This window comes from Triturus cristatus, chromosome 3_1 (genome assembly GCF_964204655.1).
Source record: "Triturus cristatus chromosome 3_1, aTriCri1.1, whole genome shotgun sequence".
Classification (NCBI taxonomy): domain Eukaryota; kingdom Metazoa; phylum Chordata; class Amphibia; order Caudata; family Salamandridae; genus Triturus; species Triturus cristatus.
In genome coordinates this window covers 637,446,972-637,473,227 of record NC_140583.1, presented here as the reverse complement: position 1 = coordinate 637,473,227, position 26,256 = coordinate 637,446,972, and the positions used below count along the sequence as shown (strand labels likewise).

At 47.7% G+C, this 26,256-nt stretch overlaps 1 protein-coding gene across 8 annotated transcripts in view; it reads left to right on the top strand.

Annotated features, from left to right (window-relative positions):
* Positions 1-26,256, top strand: part of ZWILCH (zwilch kinetochore protein) — a 479,149-nt gene that overhangs the window by 117,621 nt on the left and 335,272 nt on the right. The window contains exon 3 of one of the 8 annotated variants that reach the window (XM_085644606.1): positions 10,650-10,700. The exons of 6 other annotated variants lie outside the window; for them this stretch is intronic. In XM_085644606.1, the coding sequence (XP_085500732.1) occupies positions 10,650-10,700 (51 nt within the window). Of the gene's footprint in view, positions 1-10,649; positions 10,701-26,256 lie in introns of those variants that run through there. One more of the 8 variants, XM_085644610.1, reaches the window with a different exon arrangement.

Below are 26,256 nucleotides of genomic sequence, written 5' to 3'. Positions count from 1 at the left end.
GGAATTAGAGACTGGTAAATTAGATGCTACTGTAAGTTGGATTCCTTCTTTTATAAATCTATCGACACGTTCCACTTGACCATTACATTTTGGAGAATATGAAGGTGTTTTTTTCCTGTTTAATCCCATATTTTTTGAAAAATGAAATCGTTTTTTGTGATGTAAACTGTGTTCCATTATCTGAAACAATAATAGATAAAAGTCCCTCGGTAGAAAAACATTTTTCTAGAAAATGTATAGCACAATCAGTAATAATTTGAGAAACAAATTCGAAATAAATCCATTTGTTGTAGTAATCAGTCAAAACAATAATGTATTTGCAATTACTTTCAGGAATTTGGAAAGGTCCTCCAAAATCTATTGCAACTTTAGTCCATGACATCTTTGGAATAGAAACCTATTCCATTTCACTTACACTGGATTTCCAGTGTTTATCAGACATAAGCACTCTGAACACATATCCATATATGCATTAACATCTGCATCTAATCTTGGCCACCAGTTATACACTTTTAAAAGTTTCCTAGTAGATGTTGAACCTGGCGGGTCTTTATGCGCTAGATTAATCTTTTTCTTAACTTAACAGGTGGTACAAATAGTTTCCTTTTCGATGGTACTGTAAGATAGTTCTGCACTGTTTAGTCTTGAAATAAAAGCAACTGTTTGAATTTTTCCTTTCACCTTCTGTGTGAATACGGTTCCAATACCAACACTACTTGCATCAACAGTCACAATATTGGTACCCTCACAATTATAAGGTTACAAAGCAGGTGCTTCAACAATAGCCTTCTTAACTTCAGTGAAGCCATCATTTTGTTCTTTACTCCATATGTATTTAACACCTTTCCTTAATAAACATCTTAAAAATTCGACTTTATCTGCCTAGTTAACAACAATTCGTGAGTAATACTCACTCAAACCCATAAATGTTTTAGTGAATCCTTGTCCTCTGGTTTGGCTGCTTCTGAAATAGCTTACACTAAATTCAATTTTGGTTTGATACCTATTGGACTTAAAACATGCCCTAAATACTCAATTTCTGCACTTGTTAAGGGAAACTGTCATTCATCTTTTCATTAGTGTACAAAGGACCGCATCCAAAATCTCATTGTTTTTCTACAGTGCTAGCATGTATTGGTATGTCATCTTGAATTTTTTCAACTCCATTAATATCTTTAAACCTAACATCCATACGTTTCTGAAAAACACTTGAGGCTGAAGGTAATCTTATGAATCTAAATGCTCCAAAAGGAGTTATAAAAGTTATATATTCTTTTGAATCCTCTGAAAGTTTGACCTGATGGTATGCTGACTTGAGATCTATCAACAAAAAATATTTTGACCCAGATGTTGCTGCCACAACGTCCTGTATATTAGGCAGTGGATGACAGTCAGCAATGATATTTTTGTTTAAAGATCTCAAGTCAGCACATAGACGAAGGTCCCCTGCCCTCTTTTTAATGATCACAATAGTCGAAGCCCATTCAGAAGAATTGGTTTGTTCAATGACTTTTTCTCTGACTAGTTTGCTAATATTTATTTTTTACTCATCCCTAACTGAAAGTGGGATAGGTCTTACTTTATAGTTTAAATGTTGTATTCACATTTAATAATAAAATAACACAGAGATATGGGTCGATGCTCGTTTCTTGCAAAGAAAGCTTTATACAATCTCATAGTTTAAATAACAAAAGAAGCGAAAACTGTGAACCCCTCCCGCCTACCTCCTCCATACCTCTTTTATGTCATATAGCGTTCTTCATGGATGCTTACAGAAGGTTGATTTTTAAATATATTCTTGCACAGAAATGTAGACCGGTTTTAATCATGGTGAACCATCATAACCTATGGCAATATGTAACTGGAAATGGGGTGTACTAAATATAACAAAGCTGTAGGCGTCTTATTTATTTTGATAATATAGTTCATGTTGGTGGCAGCATTCTTTTCCCTTGAATGACTGTTCAAGAAACCACATATATTGTGCGTTTTCCTTGAAGAGCTGAAATTTTCAGAGGCCCCACTCATACAGGTGACCTGAGATTTGCATTTCCTTTTATCAAGCCGTAAGGATACCACATGTTGGGAAGAGTATCTGTCCTCTGCCTGCCTGCACATAATCATTGCTCCCCATTGATTCCTCAGTAAATCTTGAGCCTATGTCTCCTGCACCAACTCTAAAGTCAGTTTCCACAACGGCCAGTCACCTTACAAAACACTAGTGGCATAGATACATCCCTGAGCTGAGTTTCCCCACTTCAGAGGAAGTTGTGCTAGTAGAACAGCACACTTCCATGCCCTTTTTTTATTATAGGCCTGCAGCCAAGACATTCCTGACTTAATGAAATAGTCAACTATAGATAGACACTGCGATGCAGCTAGACTATTTGACGGCCTGCGTCTCTTCCGAGAAAGGAGTCTGGCCTCCTGTACTTTTAAAGAGAGCAGACCTACTTAAAGGGCTAGACTTGCCTATAATACAGAACATTCAGAGGATTTAGCTACCAGGCCAAAAGACCACCTGACTATATCCCGCTGATGCTGCACTTTTGGTCCTTGTTAGAATTGTCAGCCTTAGGGTGGTCTTCCTCCAAACCTTTTGCCTTCACCCTCCTATTATGCTGAAGAAGTGTTTGTTCACTTCCTAAAATATGGTAAAACTGGCTTACACCTGATTGGCATATTTATTCTACTTAAGTCCCTAGTAAAGTGGTATACCATATGTCTGGGGCCTGTAACTTAAATGCTACTAGTTGGCTGTGCAGCACTTATTGTGTCACCCACTCACATAACCCCTAAAAACATGTCCCAGGCCTGCCATTGTGGCTTGAATGCAGTTTTAAACTGCCAATTTGACTTTGCAATGTACCTCCCCCCCCCCCCTTGCCAAGCCTTAATCTACCCTCTAATTTCATATAAGCCCCCCCCCTAAGGTAGCCCAGGTGGCAGGGTGCATTGTAATTAAAAGATTGGGCATATACTTTTAAGTTTTACGTATCTTGGTAGGTAAAAACTCCTAAATTAGTTTTTCACTACTGCAAGACCTATCTTTCCCAAGGGAGAACATTGGATTGCCTTACTGCAATTAATAGCTTTTAACATTCGATTGAGAACAGGTAAACATTTCCTTTTTGGTGTCTTTGTAATTGAAAACCCGCTTTAATGGTAAAGTCAGATGTTAGGTTTCAATTTTGAAAATGCCGCTTTTAGAAAGTTAGGTAAGTGAAAGCTGGTGTTGCACTCAACTCGTATGCAGTTGTAAAACAATTAAATCAAAAGTAAACATATAAATTATATTTTGTGTGCACACCGTGAGGGGACTGTACCCACATCCCCGCTTACTTATAAAATGAAAGAATTCCTAGAACAGGTGTCCCAGACACAGTGTGCACTACTGGCTCCCAAATATGGGCTAACAATAAATCCACTATATAACCAAAAGCTTGTATGAAAAGTTCAAGTTGTAATCAATTCAATGATAAAGCGTCCATGTACACGAAATCACCAATAGAAAATGATTAACTGTGCAAAAGCGTTGTTTTTCAGCCAATCACTTTAACAACAGCGATGTGAATATTCGTAAATAGTTTCAATGCATCAGCTAGTCTTGACAATCTTCAGATGCTAGCTGTGAAAGGGGTTCCCAATGTATTTCGGGCTACTGAGAATGCCCTTCATTAGGGGTAATTCTAAACAAAACATATGAAATGAGAATTAATTTCGAATTCATTTCTTGCAGGAAATTCTGGTATTGCCAGCTTAAGCAATCTCATAATGAGCAGGGCATATGTCAAGTTCAAAGCCATCGACCAAAAAAGAGAGGATAAAAAAACCTGGAGAACCACAAAAAAGTAAAAGAAGAGTGGACACTTAAAAACATGGTTTCCAAACACAACTAATCGTAGGGTCATGCATTACCCATTCACGAAAAATGTGAGGAAAACAACTAAAGCATTAAGCTAATAAGAAGGAAATCAATCCAGTGGAAAAAATGAGAAACAATGTGCAAAAAAGTGGAACAGGAAAGACAGCCTCCTACATAATGAATAGTGTGGCAAACAGTATCTTAATACCCGTTTGGTAATCCATAACAGTTACCATCGACATCTGTGCCTTTGTCAAAATCTCTGTCTAAAATAGAAAGACAAACCCAAAAGTGAAATTACAGGTACCCCAATGTATAAATCACCTTGAGTGTCCACGTGGAAATTCTTACCGAAGAGAAATACGCGAACCAGAAGAGTGCATAAAAAATGAACTGCCGACTGGAAAAAGAACGAGGAGAACAGTAAACCGAAAACTGAAAATGTGTAAAGAACGGTGAAAACATGAATAAGACATTGTGAGCCTTACTTGAAAGTGCTGCAGCTGCAACAGAGTGACACGCTCCGTTACACAGAGTTGGAACATGAAACCCGTAAACAAAGTGCTTTTAAGAAAGCCAAAGAAATAAAAAATTGACTAAGTGATCGATAGTATTGGACGGTGGTGAAGTAAGAGATGATTCCCATGAGAAAACTAGGGCAAAAAAAAAAGTTAAGGAAATCTAGAAACATAGTAATCACATGAAAGCTACATTTGGTGCAATTCAAACATAGTAATTACAAAGAAAACTAAATCCAATGCAATCAAAATGTTTGTGTGATGACCTATCATAATTTTCTAATGACAAAATGACTGGCTATTTTTGTCATTACACCAATGAAAATAACAGTCATAAGTGTGAAGCAGCATGATGAGTTGTGATAAATAAAACAGCATGTTGAGTTGTGATGAATGCAACAAATAAACAATCCTATGAATTGAGTAAATAGCAATGGCAAGTTAGCAAATCTGGATAATGTTACACAAGGGAGAAAGACACATCTATATAAAACAAGGTGCTGTGTGTACCACCAAGGTGGTATTGTATGTGTTAACAAGATAATCATCTATCAAAGGTAACACGACATTTCCAGCTTATCATTCAGATCCTTTTGGATGAGTGTGTCAAGATACCTTATCCAATGGGTCTCGCGTTGTAATAAGGGCTATGTCAAATCCCTGCCAGGTTTTGGTGAAGCAACCTCCAAGATGGTAAAACGTAATTGAGCAATAGAGTGTTTACATTCAACCCAAAGGGGAATTGAGAGCTTTGGTTCTAATATGACTCTTATGTTCAATTATCCTGGTTCTGATGGATCTCTCTGTTTTGCCCACATAAAGGAGTCCGCAAGGACACTTGACGGTGTAGTTATAACACCTTGGGGGTGTTACAATCTGCAGTGTATCCAAGAACAATTTGCTTTCCTGTCCATGGGTGCCAGATCATGTTGCCTACTAATGCATTGTTGGAATGCTTGCAATTGTAACATTTGGTCATCCCTTTATGAGTTTCAACTGGTTGCCTTGTGTCTTTAGATAACAGTTCAAATTGTGTGAGCGTTTGTACACCGTTTGAGTATGATGTTTTTGATAGTTACAGACTTAGTTGAAAATGTGGATACAAACACCTCTCTTGGTTCTAGAACTTTTGTTTGTGTCATCAGTAGGCTTTCTCTGGGAATGGAAAGTGCTCTCTCCTCAGCACGATCAGCCACCTCTTGCGGATAGCCGCAAAGTCTAAATAGTCGTTTGTATTCTTCAAAGGTGGAGAGGAATTGATCAGAACTAGATGTGATGCGTTTAATTCTCGTAAACTGGGAAAACGGTAGATGCTTTTTAGGTCTCGGCTGACCCAGCGCATGCGCTGGTCTGGCGAGACTTTTAGTGAGGGCTTAAAAAAATGCTACCATGGCCGGCCTAGAGCTTGAGTGCATATGCATATGTGCGGTCGCACGCCGTGCTTGATCGCGATCACTTTCACTTTTGCGGCCGCTTTGATGTTCTCCGTGACCCAATGCTTGTCTTTTTTCCTTGTTTGATTTTCGCTCTTTCGCTCCTCTCCCCTGAGATTTCCTCATGCTACCTATATCCTTTCCACTCGCTCTTCCTTTATGTTCCCTTTATTGTAGTTTTTCTGCTTTTGCTTCTCTCTTGCCTAGTTGTCTTCTCCCATCTCCTTCCATTATTCACAGTTCCCCACTCATCTCTTCTCCTCTCATTATCTCACTCATTTTCACAGCCCCCCTTGTTCTAGATATTAATTTCCCTTTGTGTCTCCCATACCTCAGTATCTCATTTGTAGCACCTCACTCTCTCTCATCTTTCCACCGATAGCTCTCTCATTTTGTCTTTCTCTTCCCTCACGCCCCCCCTCGCTCCCCCTTACTGGTTTCTTTCTTTGCATCACAGCATAGCTAGCTCCCCTTTGTTCCCCATCTTTCTTTTCTTGTTTCTGTAGCCTAAGTATCTTGCCCAGTTCGGTATCACTTGGAATTCTTCCTTTATTCTTGTCGCCTGATCCATGTTTCTATTGTCCTCCTTCATGCATACTCTTCTTATTATTCCCTTGTTTCTTCTCCCTGTGCCTAGTGCCTTTGATTAGCTTGTCTTTACTTCCTCCACCTTCTAAGGATGGAGGGAGAAGGGGTCAAGCAGCTGTAGCATACTGGAAAAAAAGATTATGTAAATTCTTTGTTCCATAAACTCTACATTTTGCTTCTGTTCCTGCGAATCGTATATAAATAATAAGTACATTCTGTTTTATACCAGTAGGTTTAAAAATGAAAATTAACAATGTTTTACGTTACGGTCATATTGGCTTTAATAATGCTTTGCCTGCTTTGGCGAGTTTTCACATATGCCGAGTCTGCTCGTTAATTGCTGGTCAGGGATGAGTGACTCCATCTACAACACAAACCTAAAGTAACGCTTAAACTACAGTCCTTGCTGGATCCAGCCACATTAGGGCATGACTGCTTGCTGCTAACTGCAAACAGTAAATTGATGAATGGCTGCACCTTGGCGTTCACTCTAGACAGGCCAAAATTGGGTCAAGCCCTTTGAAAATCCAGGAGCTTTTTATTTGTGTTCACGAATAATGGAACTCTAATGTGAAGAACTGGAATCCCCAAAGAAAACCCTGCTGGCTCCTGGCAAAGCAGAATATTAGGCTTGGGAAAACAGGCTATGACAGAGCTGTAAAATTATAAAATCTAATGCGGGCTTTAGCAGAGTCAGATGATTCAAGGAAGCAGAGGTACATAACCCTGGCAGAAAATTAAGGCCAAGGAGAGCATGGCAGGGGCTATTTATTGTGCGTAGGCCACTCACACCTGGCCCCAGCACTACCTGTAGTAATTCAGCAGGGTAAATTACAGGCCCAGAGTGGAAATATGTTGGTTTTGGACTGGTAAGACTAGAAACAAAACAAAAGTACACACACTTTATCACACTCTCATACACTCTTCACTTTTGTAAATTGTACAGCCATGAATGGAACACATTGTTGATTCTACAAGTTTAGATGCAACTGGAACACTTACTTACTGATACTTTGAGAATATCAGATCGCCCTGGAAGTATCCCTTTGGCTTTCTGTCTGCAGTACCACAGAATAGATATGTGAAAGAGGATTGTCTGCAACTAAGGCAAGATGTATAAGCTCCTCGCACTTGAATGTATGGTTTAATAATGCAAATCCTTTACAGAGGGGATGAGTGCTCTGAGGAAGTGCACTGCGTTTGATCTCCACTCACGGTGCTGACAGTTGTTCCAGTATAAACATGTGTACACATTTGCAAAACATAAGAATTTGAGACTGCTTGTAATGTTCCCTGTTTATATGCAAATACATGCAAATGGCTGAATGCAAGATTAGAAATGTTTTGGCTTCAAAATAAAATGCACACACAGAAATGTGTAATTTTGGGGGGGCAGAAATTTTGTGCAACTTGTATATCCATATTCTGACGCCTCATTTAGTAAGACCTTTGTTGCATGTCAGTATTTAAAAAATAAATAAGTCAAAAGACGCATACTTAAGATTAAAAAAAATAATCCAAGGCAACACAAAAATAAATAATGGGCCCGATTTTTTTTAAAGAAAGTCAATGAAGTGTCCCCTCATATGCCCTTGCATTTGTGCAGATTTCTGGCTTTCAGGAATCCAGAAAAGTTTACAGAAGTTGACTTAGAAACCATTCTCCTTGCAAACGTCGTAAGTCCTATTCTACATGATCAAAGGTGTTGGCATATGCTAAATTGTGCTGAGTGATTGCAAAATCATTTTCGCTACACCCTTAGTGCTTTGCACTTTAGAGCATATTCTCCCTTCGCTTGTGCTTGGCCTCAAGAGAAACCCATGTCGGTAGAGGTACTGCACTCATGCCAGTAGGATATACACCTTCACTCATACTTACTTAGAGATGGCTGGCTTGTGAAGACTTCCACACCTCACGTAGCACTTGTGAGGCATGATCAGAGTTGGTCCAGGGTTATCCATGTGGTTACCGAGCATCAATTGCTTCTACTCGGGTCATTTGCCAGTGGTGTCCTGGAGTCCCCATAGTTGAAAACCATACCCCTTCATCGTCTGACTCTCAGAGTGACAGCAAAGCAGTCTAAAATTCCCGCCAACCAGTGAGTGCATTTCAATTTATGGTAAAGTAATTTATTCCGCACAAAGCTACATACTTTGCTGAAAATGACATTTATGTACAGAGTGTACATTTAGCAGAACAGTATAACACGCTCTTGGTGGGGAATAGCCCAGATGACGAGGGTGCAAGTAGCCCCTAGCCCTAGTCATCTCTTATAACTACAAGGTACTACTTCACAGAATTGCATGCCTTTTGGCACTACTATGTGCAATTAGCAACACCCCTAACTAGGCCTATTGCTGTAATAATGTTAGGCCCAGGTACTTTGTCATGGTTACATTGTTCCCCAACATACTCCTTTGAGGTGTCTGGCCATGGAACCGATTCCTCAGTTGGTTCAGATGCACCTGTAATTTGGAGGCTGTCAGCCCCGCAGCAAACCAAAACCTTCAAATAAGCCATGGTGCAAAATGTTTGTTTGTTCTTGGGCTCCATGGAATGGCTTGGGCCTTCTGTTTGGGTACTGCCCGCGGGTTCCTCCCAGGTTCTGTTTAGCCGCAAGGGGACAATTACTGGGCACTTAATTACACCTTTGCAGATTTCTACTCCAGCCTGAGATCCATGCCAGTTCCTACCACCCAATGCCAGCAGAGGATGATCCAGTGACTATGTTAGACTGCAAACTGACATCGGCATGATCCTGACTGATGTCATGCTACAAAATTACAGAAGTGCAGCCAATCATCATGCAGCAGAGACTCCATTTTTCCTTTTGTTCTCTCCCAGACTAGCGATAAATCACATACGGCAGAAGAGTCAGATTGTTCTGAATGTGTATGCCCTGCTTTTTCGGTTCTCCCCACCCACTATTCCTCCTACACCAGAATACATTTCTGCGGTGCTACTGTTCATCCTGTTAAAGGAATTCTGCCTAATGCTCTCCAAGGGTGCCATTGAGAGAGTACCAGATGCTGAAAGAGGCTAGGGTTGTTGCACTCGCTATATCCTATTCCTGAAAAGGGACGGGAGACCACTCCAGTTTTGTACATTCAACATCTGAATGCCTTCCTGTGGAATGACAAAATCAAAATGCTCATGGCGGCCCAAGTTATGTCTGCTCTGGACTTGGGTGACTGGATTGGTCATCTGTGGACATGAAGGACATGTTTTCAAGTGTGCTCCCGCCCCATGACTGCACAGCCTCTCACAGCACACGGGCCACTTACTACATCAGTCCGTCACTATGCTGAACCAAAATGCTTGGAACTGGAGAGGCTACTCCTATCTTCAAATGTCTATCATTTCTGATATAGTGTTCGAGACCTCATTTAAGTAGTCTACTTTAGATGGCTTTCTTTTACTTCTAGTTGCAGAACCAACTTGGATCCTTAGAGGTAGCAATTTTGCGTGTTTGAGTTTGTGTCTCTAGTAGAGAGAAGTGTATGCATCAGAACAGTTTTAACTACTCGTGTGACCAAGGTTCATTAGTCGGGTTACCGTTTTTTTTTCTTTCAGATTCTTAAAAGATATGCTAAACAAATGCCCATCAGTCCCCTTCAGCATTTCTAGTGGTGCCCCAATTTGGAACTCTTCTTTTTATGGGTCTTCCTTATAAATCTATGCATGTGTGTCCATCAAGGTTTCTTGCATGGAAATCCGCTGTTCTTGTTGTCTTTAATAAGGAGGGCTTATCAGCTTCTTTGCTTTTCACTACCTTCTCCAATGATAAGGTGACATTGAGAGTTAACCTGACTTTCTGCATGAGATTATCTTAGAATTTCACCTAGCTCAAGTAATATATTTACCATTTCTGTTTCCTTCCACTCTTCTATCCATGGAGGAGTAGTGGCTGTGAAGACGTGAGTCTTGAAGGGCTATTAGTCATTACATTTATTGATCTGTGAATTACTGTTGGTCAGGCAGTGCCTAGGGACTCTGTGCACTCTTTCCTAAATACTGATTTCTGTTTGAGCAGAATGGAGCACTCTGGAAGAGCAGAGCTTTAGGGTTTTTAAGTTATGGATCCATGGTGGACCTCACACCACCTTCTTGTCGGAGCTACTTTGCCAGTGGCCCTTAGACTGAATCACCTGGGGTGAATATCCATTAGAACAATCTATTTACCTTTCATGACCTTATTACCAATGGACATAACATTTAATGCAAGTTCCTTTTGCCATTTTTTAGATCTCGGATAGACCGTGCTTGCGCTGTCTCTTTGAGACCTGCTGTATTGAGGTATGTACTTGAAGCACTGCCCTTCTTTTAAATTGGCTGCTGTCAATGTCCTTTGTAAATGTTGGCTTTTCTTTTGTTAATAGGCTTGTTAGTCCCTCCTTAGTACCTCCCTGTCTCCTATTGTCCCCTCCTATGAGGACTAGCTCTTTTACATGTGTTGTTACTCAGTAAGTTTCATTTACGGCCTGTCTGCACTATTTTCTTAAACAAGATTCTTCTTCCTGTTGTTCCAGGCACACTTTTTAGATCTCGCCTGACCCAGCGCATGCACTGGTCTGGCGTGACTTTTAGTGAGGGCTCAAAAAATGCTACCATGGCCAGCCTAGAGCTGCAGTGCATGTGCGCGGGCGCGCGCATAGGAGCAGAGGCACCATATGGCAAACCTCATCATGCTCATTAAGCGCCCGCGATCACTTTCACTTTTGCCAGTGTTAGAAAGGCTAGCCTCCGAGAAGGTCGGAATAGGCACCTGACCACCCTGCGTCCCACCCTTCTGGGAGGAGTAGCCGAGCACTGGCCGGAGACCCCCTCAGGGCTGGGTCTCGTACCTAGGATCGTACACGCCGATTCAGCACCAGGCAACACAGAGACACCACACCGTAGATTCTGGAGTACGTATACTTTATCTAGGAATATCAGGATCTTTATGATCCGCAGAAGCGTATGTACAAGTAGAGCAAGGGCTCACAAAGTCTCGGTTGGGGTATGGGTAGCGGGACAGTCTTAGGATCTGGGTCAATGCGGGAGCGTATCCGGCGCATGGCTCTCAATCCTCGAGCCGGGGGATACGAGACTATCTTTGGGGCCCAGCCGGACCGGAATGTCTCTTGAGTGTGTCCAAAACTGCAGGGCTCGAGTCCGGGTGTCGGAGGTCGGACAATCTTCCGGGAGCCGCGAGTCACTCAGCAGGGCTCAGAGTTCTCTAGGGTGCAAGGTGAGCCGCGACCACGTCAGCAGGGCTCGGATGTTTTAGGCAGAAGTCCGTCTCTGCCAGGGGGAGCCGCGACGCTGTCTGCAGGGCTCACCGAGGTTCCAAGAGTTCCGTCGGGTTTTGGGAGGATGTTCTTCAGCCGCGACCACGTCAGCAGGCCTCGTTTCGTTCCAGGATTCAACTGCCGAGGGTCCCAGGCGCCCCTTGTTATAGGTCGACTCCTCTTTGATGTCCGGAGTCCTCACGGGCAGGGGTCTTGGCGCCTGGGGGCCGTTTGTTGGGGGTTCCTGCCACGCGGCCCTTTGATCCTTTCAAAGTGGGTTCGGGGAGGGATCCCAGACACGCAGCAGGCGTGGAGCCAGCCCTCAGGGTGGCCGGAGGGGCGATCGAAACTATCTCTTGGGAGGAAGCCAGGTGTGAATGAAAACTACTCCTCCCTCTCCTGCTCACCAGGAGCTCTCTCTCCCCCCAGCCGGTATGGCGCGGCTAGGCCGGGGTTGCGCTTGGGTCGAGGGCGGCCATCGGGGGTGCTGGGCCGGGTCACTGGAGGCCGCGAGGCTGATGGAAGGGGAAGGGTGCCCGGTGTCGGGAAGATGGAGGGGAGGACGTGGGTAACCCCGGGTTCTGGGTCGGGTAGGCTACGTGAGTCAGGGTCGTGTGGGGTGTAGGGGTTCATCTGGTGTCGCTACGGGTCTGAATGGGCCACGCCACGAGGCCGGGTCCAACATGCGTCCCCCCCCAGCTCAAGGCCGGAGAGAACTACCCATCCTCTTGGGGGTTCTCTTCGCTGAGGCGGAAGAATCTGGAGAGGCCGTCAGCGTTGGCGTGGTCGTTGCCAGGGTGATGCTCTACTGTGAAGTCCATCCCCTGGAGGGAGATGGACCATCGTAGCAATTTGGGGTTCTCTCCCCTCATCTGCATGAGCCACGGTAAAGGTCGGTGATCCGTCTGGACTCGGAAGTGGGTTCCGAAGAGGTAGGGTCGCAGTTTCTTTAGAGCCCAGACTACGGCGAACGCCTCGCGTTTAATGGTGCCCCATCGTTGCTCCCGGGGCAGTAACCTTCGGCTAATGAAGGCCACGGGCTGATCTAAGCCCTTCTCATTGAGCTGGGATAGGACGGGCCCAATGCCATGCTCGGAAGCATCTGTTTGTACACAAACTCCTTGGAGTAATCGGGGGCTCGGAGCACAGGGGCCGTACACATGGCGAGTTTCAGGGCGTCGAACGCCTTCTGGCAGGCAGGGGTCCACTGCACCTTTTTAGGTTGTCATTTGGACGTGAGCTCCGTGAGGGGTCCTACGAGGCTGCCGTAACCATGGATCAACCTCCGGTAGTAACCAGTGAGGCCCAGAAAGGCGCGGACCTCGGTTTGGGTGGTGGGTGGTTCCCAGGCCAGGATGGCGTCAATCTTAGGTTGGAGGGGGGCGACCTGCCCGCTGCCGACCTGGTGCCCCAAGTAGACCACCGACCCTTGCCCAATCTGGCATTTGCTGGCTTTCACTGTGAGGCCGGCTTGGCGCAGGGCCCTCAAAACCCTCCGGAGGTGCTGGAGGTGCTCACCCCACTCGGAACTGAATACCGCAATATCGTTCAGATAGGCGGCGCTAAACTCTTCCAGCCCGGCCAGGACCCTATTCACCAGTCTCTGAAAAGTGGCCGGGGCATTTTTCATTCCGAATGGCATCACTCTGAAGCGATAGTGCCCATCCGGGGTGGAGAAGGCGGACCGCTCCTTGGCGCCTTCCGTGAGTGCAATTTGCCAGTATCCGCAGGTCAAATCGAAGGTGCTGAGAAATTGAGCAGACCCAAGGCTGTCAATGAGCTCATCTGCGTGGGGGAGAGGGTGAGCGTCGGCTCTGGTGACCATATTGAGCCCCCGCTAGTCCACGCAGAACCGTAGTACGGGGCAACCCCAGGGGCAGCTGCTTTCGGGACTAGTACCACGGGGCTGGCCCAAGGACTGTCTGTGGGCTCGATCACCCCTAAGGACAACATCTTCGATACCTCTGCCTGGATGGCTCGGTGCCGTACCGGGGGGCTGTCTCCGGTGTCCACGTCGTGGACGCACCAGTCTGTGACCTTGGGGACGAGGGAGAACAGGTCGGAGAACTGGCCCAAGAGCCGGCGGCAGTCCTCGTGTTGTTGGGGTGTGAGGGAGGGGGAGAGGATCACCCCCTCCACGGAGCCGTCCTTTTCTTTGGCCCGCAGGAGGTCAGGAAGAGGCTCCGTTTCCTCTTCCGCCCCGTCGTCTGTGGCCAGGAGCAAGCTCAACTCCGTCCGCACGAAGTGAGGCTTGAGGCGGTTCACGTGGAAAACCCGAAGGGGGTTCCGCGGGGACTGGACGTCCACCACGTATCTCACCTGACCTTTTCGTTCGACCACCTTGAAGGGCCCGGTCCATTTGTCTTGGAGGGCGCACGGCTTCACTGGGGCCATTACCCAGACCTGCTGGCCGGGCTGAAACTCGACGAGCGTGCCGTTCTGGTCGTACCAGCGCTTCATTTCTTCCTGGCTCGCCTCGAGGTTGGCTTCGGCCAGCTCTCGGAACTTCCGGGTCTGATTCCTGAGAGTCAACAGGTACCGGAACACGTCCTGCGGGGGGTTCCGGGGTGTCGTCTCCCACCCCTCTTTGACCAGGCTCAGGGGACCTCGGACTGGGTGCCCATACAGCAATTCAAACGGGCTGAACCCCAAGAACTTCTGGGGGACTTCCCTGTAGGCGAACAGGAGGCAGGGGAGAAGGACGTCCCACTTATGCCGCAGGGGCTCCTCGAGACCCATGATCATTCCCTTCAGAGTCCCGTTAAACCGCTCTACTAGGCCATTGCCTTGGGGATGGTAAGGGGTAGTGAATTTATACGCTACTCCACATTGTTGCCACAGGGATTTCATATATTTTGAGATAAAATTGGTACCTCGGTCGCTCACGACCTCTCGGGAGAACCCTACCCGGGAGAAGATCCCCATCAAGGCCCGGCCCACCACGGGGGCCGTGACGGTGCGGAGGGGGATGGCCTCCGGGTATCGTGTGGCATGGTCCACTAGGACGAGGATAAAGCGGTGACCCTGGGCGGTCTTGGGATCCAGGGGCCCCACGATGTCAATTCCGACCCGTTCGAAGGGGGTACTGACGACTGGGAAGGGTTGGAGGGGAGCCTTGCGCTTCCCTCCACTTTTACCACTGGCCTGGCACATGGGGCAGGACTTGCAGTGGGCCTCTACGTGGGCTCGCATTTTTGGCCAATAAAAGTGCGTTACTAGGCGGTGGTAGGTCTTGTCCTGGCCCAAGTGGCCGGCCAGGGGTACATCATGGGCCAAGCCCAGGAGGAAATCTCGAAAGCGTAAGGGTACCACCAGCACCCGGGCCGACCCTAGCTCGGCAGCCCGCTGTTCGCTATACAGGAGGTCATTCTCCCAATACAATAAGTGGGTTCCCGTTTGGTCGCCCGCGGCTTGGGCGGCGGCCTGCTGCCGGGGTCCGACCAGGGAAGGACAGGTCGCTTGTTCTCTTCAGAACTCCTCTCGGGAGGGGCCCCCTTCGTGGCGCCACTGAGCCAGCACGGGCAGATCACCTAACTCCGCGATCTGCGCCTGATCGGGCTGGATGAACCCGTCGTCGGTGAGGGGCTCTTCTCCTGGGGATAGGGCGTGAGGGTCAACAGGGTCGCCCCCGGTTTGGTCAATGGAGGTGGTGCTGGGGGTTTCGTCCTCGACTCCCCCGCGGGGGGGGGGGGTAGTCGGGCCGCCATGGATCGGGTGGTTGCGCACACCCATTCTGGTAGACCCATCATTCCGAGGTGGGTCTTGCGCTCTACCTGTCTCCAGGGGGAACTTTCCAGGTCGTTTCCCAGGAGGCAGTCTACAGGTTGTGCGGTTCGGACAGCTACCCGCAATGTTCCGGTTACTTCCCCCCCACCCCCCATTCGAATGGTACCAAGGCCACCTTACACAAACTCTCAGTGTTGTCAGAAGCTATCACAGGGCAAAAGACATTTGGGATGATCTGATCCGCCTGGACTAAGTGGCTGAGGACACCAGTGATGCTCGCCCCGGTGTCGCGAAGGGCCTCCACCGGGTGGCCGTTAACCTTTACTAGCTGGCGGTACTTCTTGGTGTTTGCGGGTAGGGGGGCCCCGGGAATCATATCTCTGTCTCCTAGAGAGACTAGGGCCATGGATGCAGGTTCCCATCCCTCGGGGTCCTCAAACTCCTCCCCTAGGTTTACGGTGGCCATGTGTCGGGCTGGGGGAGCTGTCGTAGGGGGTTTCTGGGCCATGGGGCACTGAGGGTCGCTGCCGTAATGCCCTAGCCGTTGACAGCGGAAACATGTGATATTCACCCGGGGCCCTTGTCTGCCTGGGGTGGTGGCACTGCCTGGTGGAGGAGCTGGGAACCCCGGGAGAGGTTTCCTCGGGGGGGCTACGCGGGGGCCCGGATGGAAACTCCCTCTGTCTCCCTTGATTTTCCCCCCCCTCTCTGATGGGGAGGTCCTTGCTGGCTGCGGGGGTAATCTCCTACGGGGTTCCGGGGGACCCGGGTGTTTACCCAGCGATCTGCTTCGACGGCCAGCTTCCTCGGGTCTGCGAGTTTGCTGTCGAGCAGGTGCTGGCGTAGTTCTACAAAACAGTTTGTGGACAAGTGTTCCCAGGCAATGAGGTCGGTCAATTCTTCGAAGGTAGTTACCTTGCTGCCCTTGATCCACCCTTCCAGCGCGCGGCTGTAAAAGTTTACGTATTCCACCCAGGTGGTGCCTGGGATCTTTCGGCAGACCCGGAACCGCCGCCGATACATTTCGGGGGTGAGGCCGTATTTCGTGAGGAGGGCCTCCTTCATGTAGGATGTTTGCATAGAGGCCGGTAGGTCGAGGACGGTGTCTCGTCCTTCTCTCAAGAATCGCCCCCACAACCCGGCCCCCCAGTCCTTCTGTGGGACGCGGTGGGAGGTCATGGCTACCTCGTAGGCTTTGAACCACTGCTGGATGTCATCATTCCGATAGTACTCCTTGACCACATCCTTAGGGATGTGTACTTTCGGTTCCCCCAGGGGCGCGGGTTCTTGGCCCCCCGAGGTTCGAGCTCCCTCGCTCCTTGCTCGGAACTCTATTTCTTTCAAGCTGCGCTCGTGCTCCAGCTGAAGTTTCTTTTCCTCGTGCTCTCGTTGCAACTTCTTTTCTTCCAGCTCTCCTTGTACTCGGAGTTGTTCCACTGCTAGCTTTTTTCGGCTAGCCTTATCTTGCCTTCTATTTTCAGTTTGGCCATTTCTAGTTCATGACTTCGATCCCTTTCCCTGTCTGCGACGTCTTCCGGGGACCAGCCCCCACCCGTTGCTTTGCTATGTGCCTGGGGGTTATTGCTTGTTCTCGGGAAGTTCCTGAGATCGTCCGGCCGCTCTGTCTCCTCACCGACGTTGTCCAGTCGGGGAAGGGATGCTCCGGAATCCACCCAGGCTTTCAGGGCTTGTTGCATGTCTTCCTTGGTGTTCAGACCAGTGGTAGCGATTTTCCGTTGTTTGCAAAACTGTTTCAGCTCCTTGTGCGTGTATTCTTCTAACCGCTGTTCACAGAACGTAGCACTCGCGTCGGTTTCAGTGGTGCTCGTGGTGGTTTCTTCTGTCGTCTTTGTTCGGTAGTGCGTCAGCCGTTCGTTGTACGATCTCTAGATTGTGGGCTCGGATCCCGTCGCTTGCCACCAGTGTTAGAAAGGCTAGCCTCAGGGAAGGTCGGAATAGGCACCTGACCACCCTGCGTCCCACCCTTCTGGGAGGAGTAGCCGAGCACTGGCCGGAGACCCCCTCAGGGCTGGGTCTCGTACCTAGGATCGTACACGCTGATTCAGCACCAGGCAACACAGAGACACCACACCGTAGATTCTGGAGTACGTATACTTTATCTAGGAATATCAGGATCTTTATCATCCGCAGAAGCGTATGTACAAGTACAGCAAGGGCTCACAAAGTCTCGGTTGGGGTATGGGTAGCGGGACAGTCTTAGGATCTGGGTCAATGCGGGAGTCTATCCGGCGCACGGCTCTCAATCCTCGAGCCGGGGGATACGAGACGATCTTTGGGGCCCAGCCGGACCGGAATGTCTCTTGAGTGTGTCCAAAACTGCAGGGCTCGAGTCCGGGTGTCGGAGGTCGGACAATCTTCCGGGAGCCGCGAGTCACTCAGCAGGGCTCAGAGTTCTCTAGGGTGCAAGGTGAGCCGCGACCACGTCCGCAGGGCTCGGATGTTTTAGGCAGAAGTCTGACCCTATTGTCAAACAGCCTATTTGTTAGAAGCTGTTTCTGCACCATTTTTAGATAAGGATTGGCAGGAATATTTCTCAATAAACTTTCCTTTTTTCCTCCTTATCCTTTTTTAACATTTCACCTTACTGCACTGCACCACTTATATATCATTTTTGGTATATATCTCATATTTTGCCCCTACTAGCGGCTTGTCTGTCCTTCTCTCCTTCCCCCTCCATGGGCCTCAAAAATGTGCTCCGGTTATTAACTAACCACGAATGAAACTCCAAGATGGAGTGAATCACAGTGGTGGGAAGGTGCGGATATCCAGATGATGATATTCACCAATCACTGGTTTTTGATGGAAATCTTAATGAATCCTATAGCACTCTGAGGCTTCCTTTTCAAACTCTTCGCTTATTCTTACCTTCTTAGCGACTGTGCCTTTGTTTTCAGACTGACAGATTCCTTGTTGTATTGAGAAGTCTGTCTCTGCCAGGGGGAGCCGCGACGCTGTCTGCAGGGCTCACCGAGGTTCCAAGAGTTCCGTCAGGTTTTGGGAGGATGTTCTTCAGCCGCGACCACGTCAGCAGGGCTCGTTTCGTTCGAGGATTCAACTGCCGAGGGTCCCAGGCGCCCCTTGTTATAGGTCGACTCCTCTTTGATGTCCGGAGTCCTCACGGGCAGGGGTCTTGGCGCCTGGGGGCCGTTTGTTGGGGGTTCCTGCCACCCTTTGATCCTTTCAAAGTGGGTTCGGGGAGGGATCCCAGACACGCAGCAGGCGTGGAGCCAGCCCTCAGGGTGGCCGGAGGGGCGATCGAAACTATCTCTTGAGAGGAAGCCAGGTGTGAATGAAAACTACTCCTCCCTCTCCTGCTCACCAGGAGCTCTCTCTCCCCCCAGCCGGTATGGCGCGGCTAGGCCGGGGTTGCGCTTGGGTCGAGGGCGGCCATCGGGGGTGCTGGGCCGGGTCACTGGAGGCCGCGAGGCCGATGGAAGGGGAAGGGTGCCTGGTGTCGGGAAGATGGAGGGGAGGATGTGGGTAACCCCGGGTTCTTGGTCGGGTAGGCTACGTGAGTCGGGGTCGTGTGGGGTGTAGGGGTTCGTCTGGTGTCGCTACGGGTCTGAATGGGCCACGCCACGAGGCCGGGTCCAACAGCCAGCGATCACTTTCGTGGCGCCCCTTTGATGTTCTCGTTCAAAGAACATCAAACATCAAAGAACATGTTGTTGTGTTAATGCTTTGCTGCGCCCGTTTGACTTACAATGTGCTTTCTCTTGCCACAAACTCGATGTTTGTGTTCCTTTATTTTGATATGCTTTTAGTATTACTACTCCCGTCTGAGCTTTAAGGAGCACAAGAGAAATTGACCGGCTGAACCATCCGAGGGTGATATTTTGACGACAAAACTCCCGTGTGGGTTCTATTTAAATGCAAACACCTCGTTTTTCATCGAAATGAGCTAACAACCTTTACCTTGCCACATTCGAGGATTGCTTTTGAGATAACCCCTCTTCTCTAGCCTTCTCCGACGCCATACATACGGTACATCTACAAGAACACTCACATCATTTAACCTACATGACTTGTTGACGTGAGACAACCAACAAAGGACAGTCGTTAATTAATTACATACCTATGGACAGAGAACCGAAGTAAAGTAGGACTCAGCTGTCAGCGTTCCTTTTGCTCCATGCATCTAAACTAGCACTGGTGAACATATTACATGGCCCCCTGACGAAGGCACATGCCGAAACGCGCGTAGGATTACGGAGACATCCTAAGGCCATTGACACACCCAACAATTTGTGCAATAGATTGCAAACACTGGTTTTAATATTTTGTTATTTGTATATTGTTTATTTTTCTATGTCCACTTTTGGGAGAATATCCATGTCATTTTCTGTGTAAACATGTTTTCGCATAGATTTATGATATAATTGTGAGTATTCGTATGCACATATGTAAAAAAAAATTAAACATGAACTCTTCCATTCATTCAAAACTAATAAAAAAAATTGCTATAAATCAACTTTTATAATTAGTCTTGCTTTCAAGAGCTATGCTGGCTATGTTTTGCTGATATTAGGATTTAAATACTGTTTCCTAAATCTTTGCTCTTTCTCACTCAAGCTTTTATACCCTGATTTAGGATTAACAATTAGGGGTATCCCTCTTCCTTCTTCACATACAGTATTACTACCACACACACAACCACACACACAACCACAACCACCCCCACACAACCACACACACAACCACACACACGCACAATCACACACACACACAAACACATGCACAATCACACACAAACACACGCACAATCACACACACACACACACACACAACCATTCACACACACAACCACACACACACACACAACCACACACACACAATCACACATACAACCACACACATACACACAACCACACACATACACACAACCACACTTACACACAACCCCACATACAACCACACGCACAACCACACGCACAACCACAACCCCACATACAACCACAGGCACAACCACACGCACAACCACACACACAACCACACACACACACACACAACCACACACACACACACACAACCACACACACACACACAACCACACACAACCACACACACACACAACCACACACACACATAACCACACACAACCACACACAACCACACACAACCACACACAACCACACACACAACCACACACACAACCACACACACAACCACACACACAAACACACACACAACCACACACACACAACCACACACACAACCACACACACACACAACCACACACACAACCACACACACACACAACTACTCACACACACACACAACCCCACACACAACCACAGGCACAACCCCACATACAACCACAGGCACAACCACACGCACAACCACACGCACAACCACACACCCTCAACCACACACCCACAACCACACACACACACACACACACACAACCACCACACACACACACACACCCCACACCCCACCCACACACCACCCACACCACCCACACACCACCCACACCACCCACACACCACCCACACCACCCACACACCACCCACACCACACACACACCCCACACACACAAAACCACACACACACACAACCACAACCACACACACACACAACCACACACACACACAACCACACACACACACAACCACACACACACACACACACACACACACATACACACAAACACACACATACACACAAACACACACAACCACACAACCACACTTACACACAACCCCACATACAACCACACGCACAACCACAAGCACAACCCCACATACAACCACACGCACAACCACACACACAACCACACACACACAACCACACACACACACAACCACACACACACAACCACACACACACACACACAACCACACACACACACACACAACCACACACACACAACCACACACACATAACCACACACATAACCACACACATAACCACACACACAACCACACACAACCACACACACAACCACACACACAACCACACACACAACCACACACACAACCACACACACAACCACACACACAACCACACACACAACCACACACACAACCACACACACACACACACACACAACGACACACACAACCACACACACACACAACCACTCACACACACACAACCCCACACACACACAACCACTCACACACACACACAACCCCACACACAACCACAGGCACAACCCCACATACAACCACAGGCACAACCACACGCACAACCACACGCACAACCACACACACCCACAACCACACACCCACAACCACACACACACACACCCACAACCACACACACACACACAACCACAACCACCACACACACACACACACACACACACACACACACACACACACACACACACACACACACACACACACACACACCCCACACCCCACACACCACCCACACACCACCCACACCACACACACACAAAACCACACACACAAAACCACACACACACAAAACCACACACACACACAACCACACACACACACAACCACACAAAGTATTGGCATAGCCAATAGGTCTCGCCTTTGGGACCTTATAAGTGTTTAGCCACGCAGCAGTTGATGTGGTTGTACCATGGATATTGTGCTGCATAACTAAATACTTAGAAGGTCCCAAAAGCGAGACCTATTTTCTATGCCAATGCTTGTTGCTTCCTAGTTAACACGCAGCTTTTGTATCCTACTAATCGGAGCATCTGGAGGGTGCATGCTCTGTTCCCTGCGTTTAACAACTCCTGCCCCCCACCCTGCATGTTTTAATAATTGTTGACATACTTTATCAGCTCTGTGCTGGTTTCACTTTTATGGTTGTGTATTTCCCAGCTCTTCTGTCCCACCTTCTCTGCTCTCTCTCCCCCCCCCCCCAATCAGTCAGCAGGTTCCAGCCTGCCTCACAGCAGAGCCAGACCTCAGAGCAGGGGGCACTGCTGTCTGTGCCTGCTCTGCTCCTCGCAGCTGCCCCAGTTGTGGACTGGCTCTGGTCTCTGGGAAGAACAGCAGGGAATGAGCTCTTTCAATGAGTTTTTAGTTTCTATCAGCGCAGCGCCCTTTCAGAGCACCACGCTGGTTAGCTTTCAATCTCCTTTTATCCCCCTCACCCCTGCTCCTCTGCTCCTCTATCCACTCTTTCTGCTTCTCCTCTCTTCCGGTTGGTCAAGGGGCCTGCCTCACAGAGGAGCCCGGTGGAGGAGATGAAGGGCTGTCCAGCCAGATGAGCATCATAAACCAGGCCTGGTTTCTGTCAAGCGCTGACATCATTCTTTCACGTTCTGTGGCACGAATTAGAGGCACCAATGCACTTTGACATTTATACTGAGACAAGAGTAGAACGTAGGTATGGAAAGTACACACTATGCTTTCCCTGCTTTGGAGTCAACATGATGTAACCACACTTAATATGCATAACTTCCCTCCTATTTTTTTCTTCTTCAAAAGACTCCTTTTTTAGGAAATATCAATTCGGATTGTATTCACAATTCTGTATTTCTGTTGCTAACATGCTGTTTGTTTGCTAAATTAAAGTATTTCTGTTGTAGTTTTCATACATTTTCTTTATTGTGCGCATTGTTTTTTGAGACGGTGCTTTGTAACGGGCGTGTTACGTAATATGCGGTTTGTCTTCTATAACATGCAGAAGTGAAAGTTTTCGGTTATATTTTTTATTTATTTTTCACAGTGTTGCTTTTGTTCGCGATGTGTAAAAAGTATGCTGTGAATAGATGTCTTTCAGTGTTCTGGGTGTCAATGTATTGTGGCTAAAATCTACTTTTGACGGTGTGCAATTTTTTTTTTAACTATGTACTGTTGTAGGCACTTGAACTTTGACCGTTCAAAGTCAGCACCTTTCTACCTTTATTTTGCTGATGTTTTTTTCATCCTAATTCTATCATATACTGTATCTTTGCTAAAATTAAACTTATTTCTACTCTACTTTAGAGATATATATATATATATATATATTCTTCTGTGCAATGTTGGTTTTGTGCTTGCTGTATAAGGTGCATGTTCTGTAATATGCTGTTTGTCCAGTACTAAAAGTCATCTGTGTTATATTTACTATTTAGGTTACACTATATTGCTTTTCTTCGCGGTGTCATAAATATGCAGTTACATTATTTTACACTTTAATACCTAAAAACAAATTTTTGTTGCATGTATTTTTTGACATCCACACTGTGTATCTGCCTTAAGTTTTTTTAATCACGCACTGGGTGTAAATGTGCGCTCAATTATTTATATAAACAATTTTAAACTTAAAACTACTGCTTAATTTCAGCTGGGGTTTTCCTGTACACACCACAGCCCTTAATAAGTAACACATGCTGTTATAGAGCTTTTAAATAACACCACTTAAATCCATAATACATTTACGTACACACAAAGTAAATAAAATATATGCCCAGGATCACAGGATATTTAGGCCACAGCAAAACTTAAACTTTAATCCCCAACCTCATTCTGCACCTTACGCCACATCCACTCCACAGTGACCTTTCACTCACACATTCTGTTCCTTCTTTCCAGCACATTCATTTACCTTTTTCACGTGATCCCTTCCTTCTTTTCTTCTCTTACTCCCTCTCACACTTTTTTCCTTTTAACATTTTCTCCTTCTCTCTTCCACTCCTGTCCTAATTTCTCCCCACACTCGCCCTCACTTACTCCTATTCTGTCTCTTAGCCACTCTCTCCACACTTTCTCTCCTTCTCCCATTCTCCTCTTCACATCTCTCCTCTTCTCCCTTCCCCAGCGAAAGTCTTCGAGAAAGCCATCAACAGCCAACTCGCCACATTTATCGAAGGGCACAACATACTCGACTCCTCCCAATCTGGCTTCAGAAAAAAACACAGTACGGAAACGGCCCTCCTCGCCGCAACAGACGACATCCGTACCTTACTGGACAAAGGAGAAACAGCAGCCCTCATCCTCCTCGACCTCTCAGCGGCGTTCGACAGTCTCTCACCACACCCTAATGCGCAGACTCCATGACGCAGGGATCCAAGACAAGGCCCTCGACTGGATCCGCTCCTTCCTCTCCGGCAGAGTGCAGCAGGTCAGACTCCCCCATCTCCCTTTCCTCTCGGACCCTACACCTACCACCTGTGGAGTCCCCATGGGTCCCCTCAGCCCTACGCTCTTCAATGTCTACATGGCTCCGCTCGCCCCCATCGTCAGAACCTACGGACTCAACATTGTGTCATACGCAGACGACACCCAACTCATGCTCAGCCTATCCAACGAACCCAACACCGCCAGACACAACTTTCGAGAAGGCATGGAAGCTGTCGCCAAATGGATGAAAACCAGCTGCCTACAAGTAAACACCAACAAAACGGAAGTACTCATCATGGGCCCAAACCCAGACGCCTGGTACGACACCTGGTAGCCCCCCGCCCTCGGAAGCCCGCCCACCCCCACGGACCACGCACACAACCTGGGAATCATCTTGGACTCAGAGCTCAAAATGGACCGCCAGATCAACTCCGTCTCGTCCTTCTGCTTCCACACCCTCCGCCTCCTACGTAAGACCTTTAAATGGATCCCCCTCGAACACAGAAAGACCATCACTCACGCCCTGGTCACCAGCAGGCTCGACTATGGCAACGCACTCTATGCCGGAATAAACAAAAACCTCAACCGCAAGCTACAGAACATCCAAAACGCCGTCGCAAGACTGGTCCTCAACCTGCCAAGACACTGCCACATCTTCCAGCACCTGCGCACAGTCCACTGGCTCCCCATCGAAGCTAAAGTCACGTTCAAGATGCTAACCCACGCTCACAAGGCCCTCCACGACACCGGACCAGCATAGCTGAATAGCCGACTCAAATTCCACGAATCCTAAAGGACCCTACGATCAGCCCAGCTCTCCTACGCTGTAGTCCCCCGCACCAGAAAGACCAGATCGGGAGGCCGCTCCTTCTCCTTTCGCGTGGCCAGAGCCTGGAACGAACTTCCGCTCCACCTCAGACAGATAACATCGCTCCCCATCTTCGCAAGAAACCTCAAAACCTGGGTCTTCGACAGACCCCCTCCTTGATGAACTGGAACCTGCGAACCCCCCCCACGCCCCTCAGCGTCTTGAGACCCTTGCGGGTGAGTAGTCGCGCTTAACAAACACCTGATTTGATTTTGTTTTACACCCACCCTCTCTCATACAATGCCACACCAAATCACTCTATGCAACGCCACTCCACTCTATGCAACACCACTACATTATACGCAGCGCAATTCCATTATATGCAGCGCCACGCCATGCAACACAACACTGCTTTGCTCCAGTCCTCGCCTCTCAGCTTTACCCCACGCCCCTTTACTCCACGCCACACCGCTTTACTCCACGCAGCTTTACTCCACGTCACGCAGCTTTACTCCACGCCACGCAGCTTTACGCCACGCCACGCAGATTTACTTAATCCCCAACTTCAAATTCTGCACCTTTCTCCCTTACGCCACATCCACTCCACAGTGACCTTTCTCTCACACATTCTGTTCCTTCTTTACAGCACATTCATTTACCTTTTTCACCTGATTACTTCCTTTTCTTCTCCTACTCCCTCTCACACTTTTTTCCTTTTAACATTTTCTCCTTCTCTCTTCCACTCCTATCCTAATTTCTCCCCACACTCGCCCTCACTTACTCCTATTCTGTCTCTTAGCCACTCTCTCCACGCTTTCTATCCTTCTCCCATTCACATCTGTTTTACACCCACCCTCTCTCAAACAATGCCACACCAAATCACTCTATGCAACAACACTCCACGCAACACCACTACATTATACGCAGCGCAATTCCATTATATGCAGCGCCATGCTATACTCCTCGCCACTCAGCTATACTTCTCGCCACTCAGC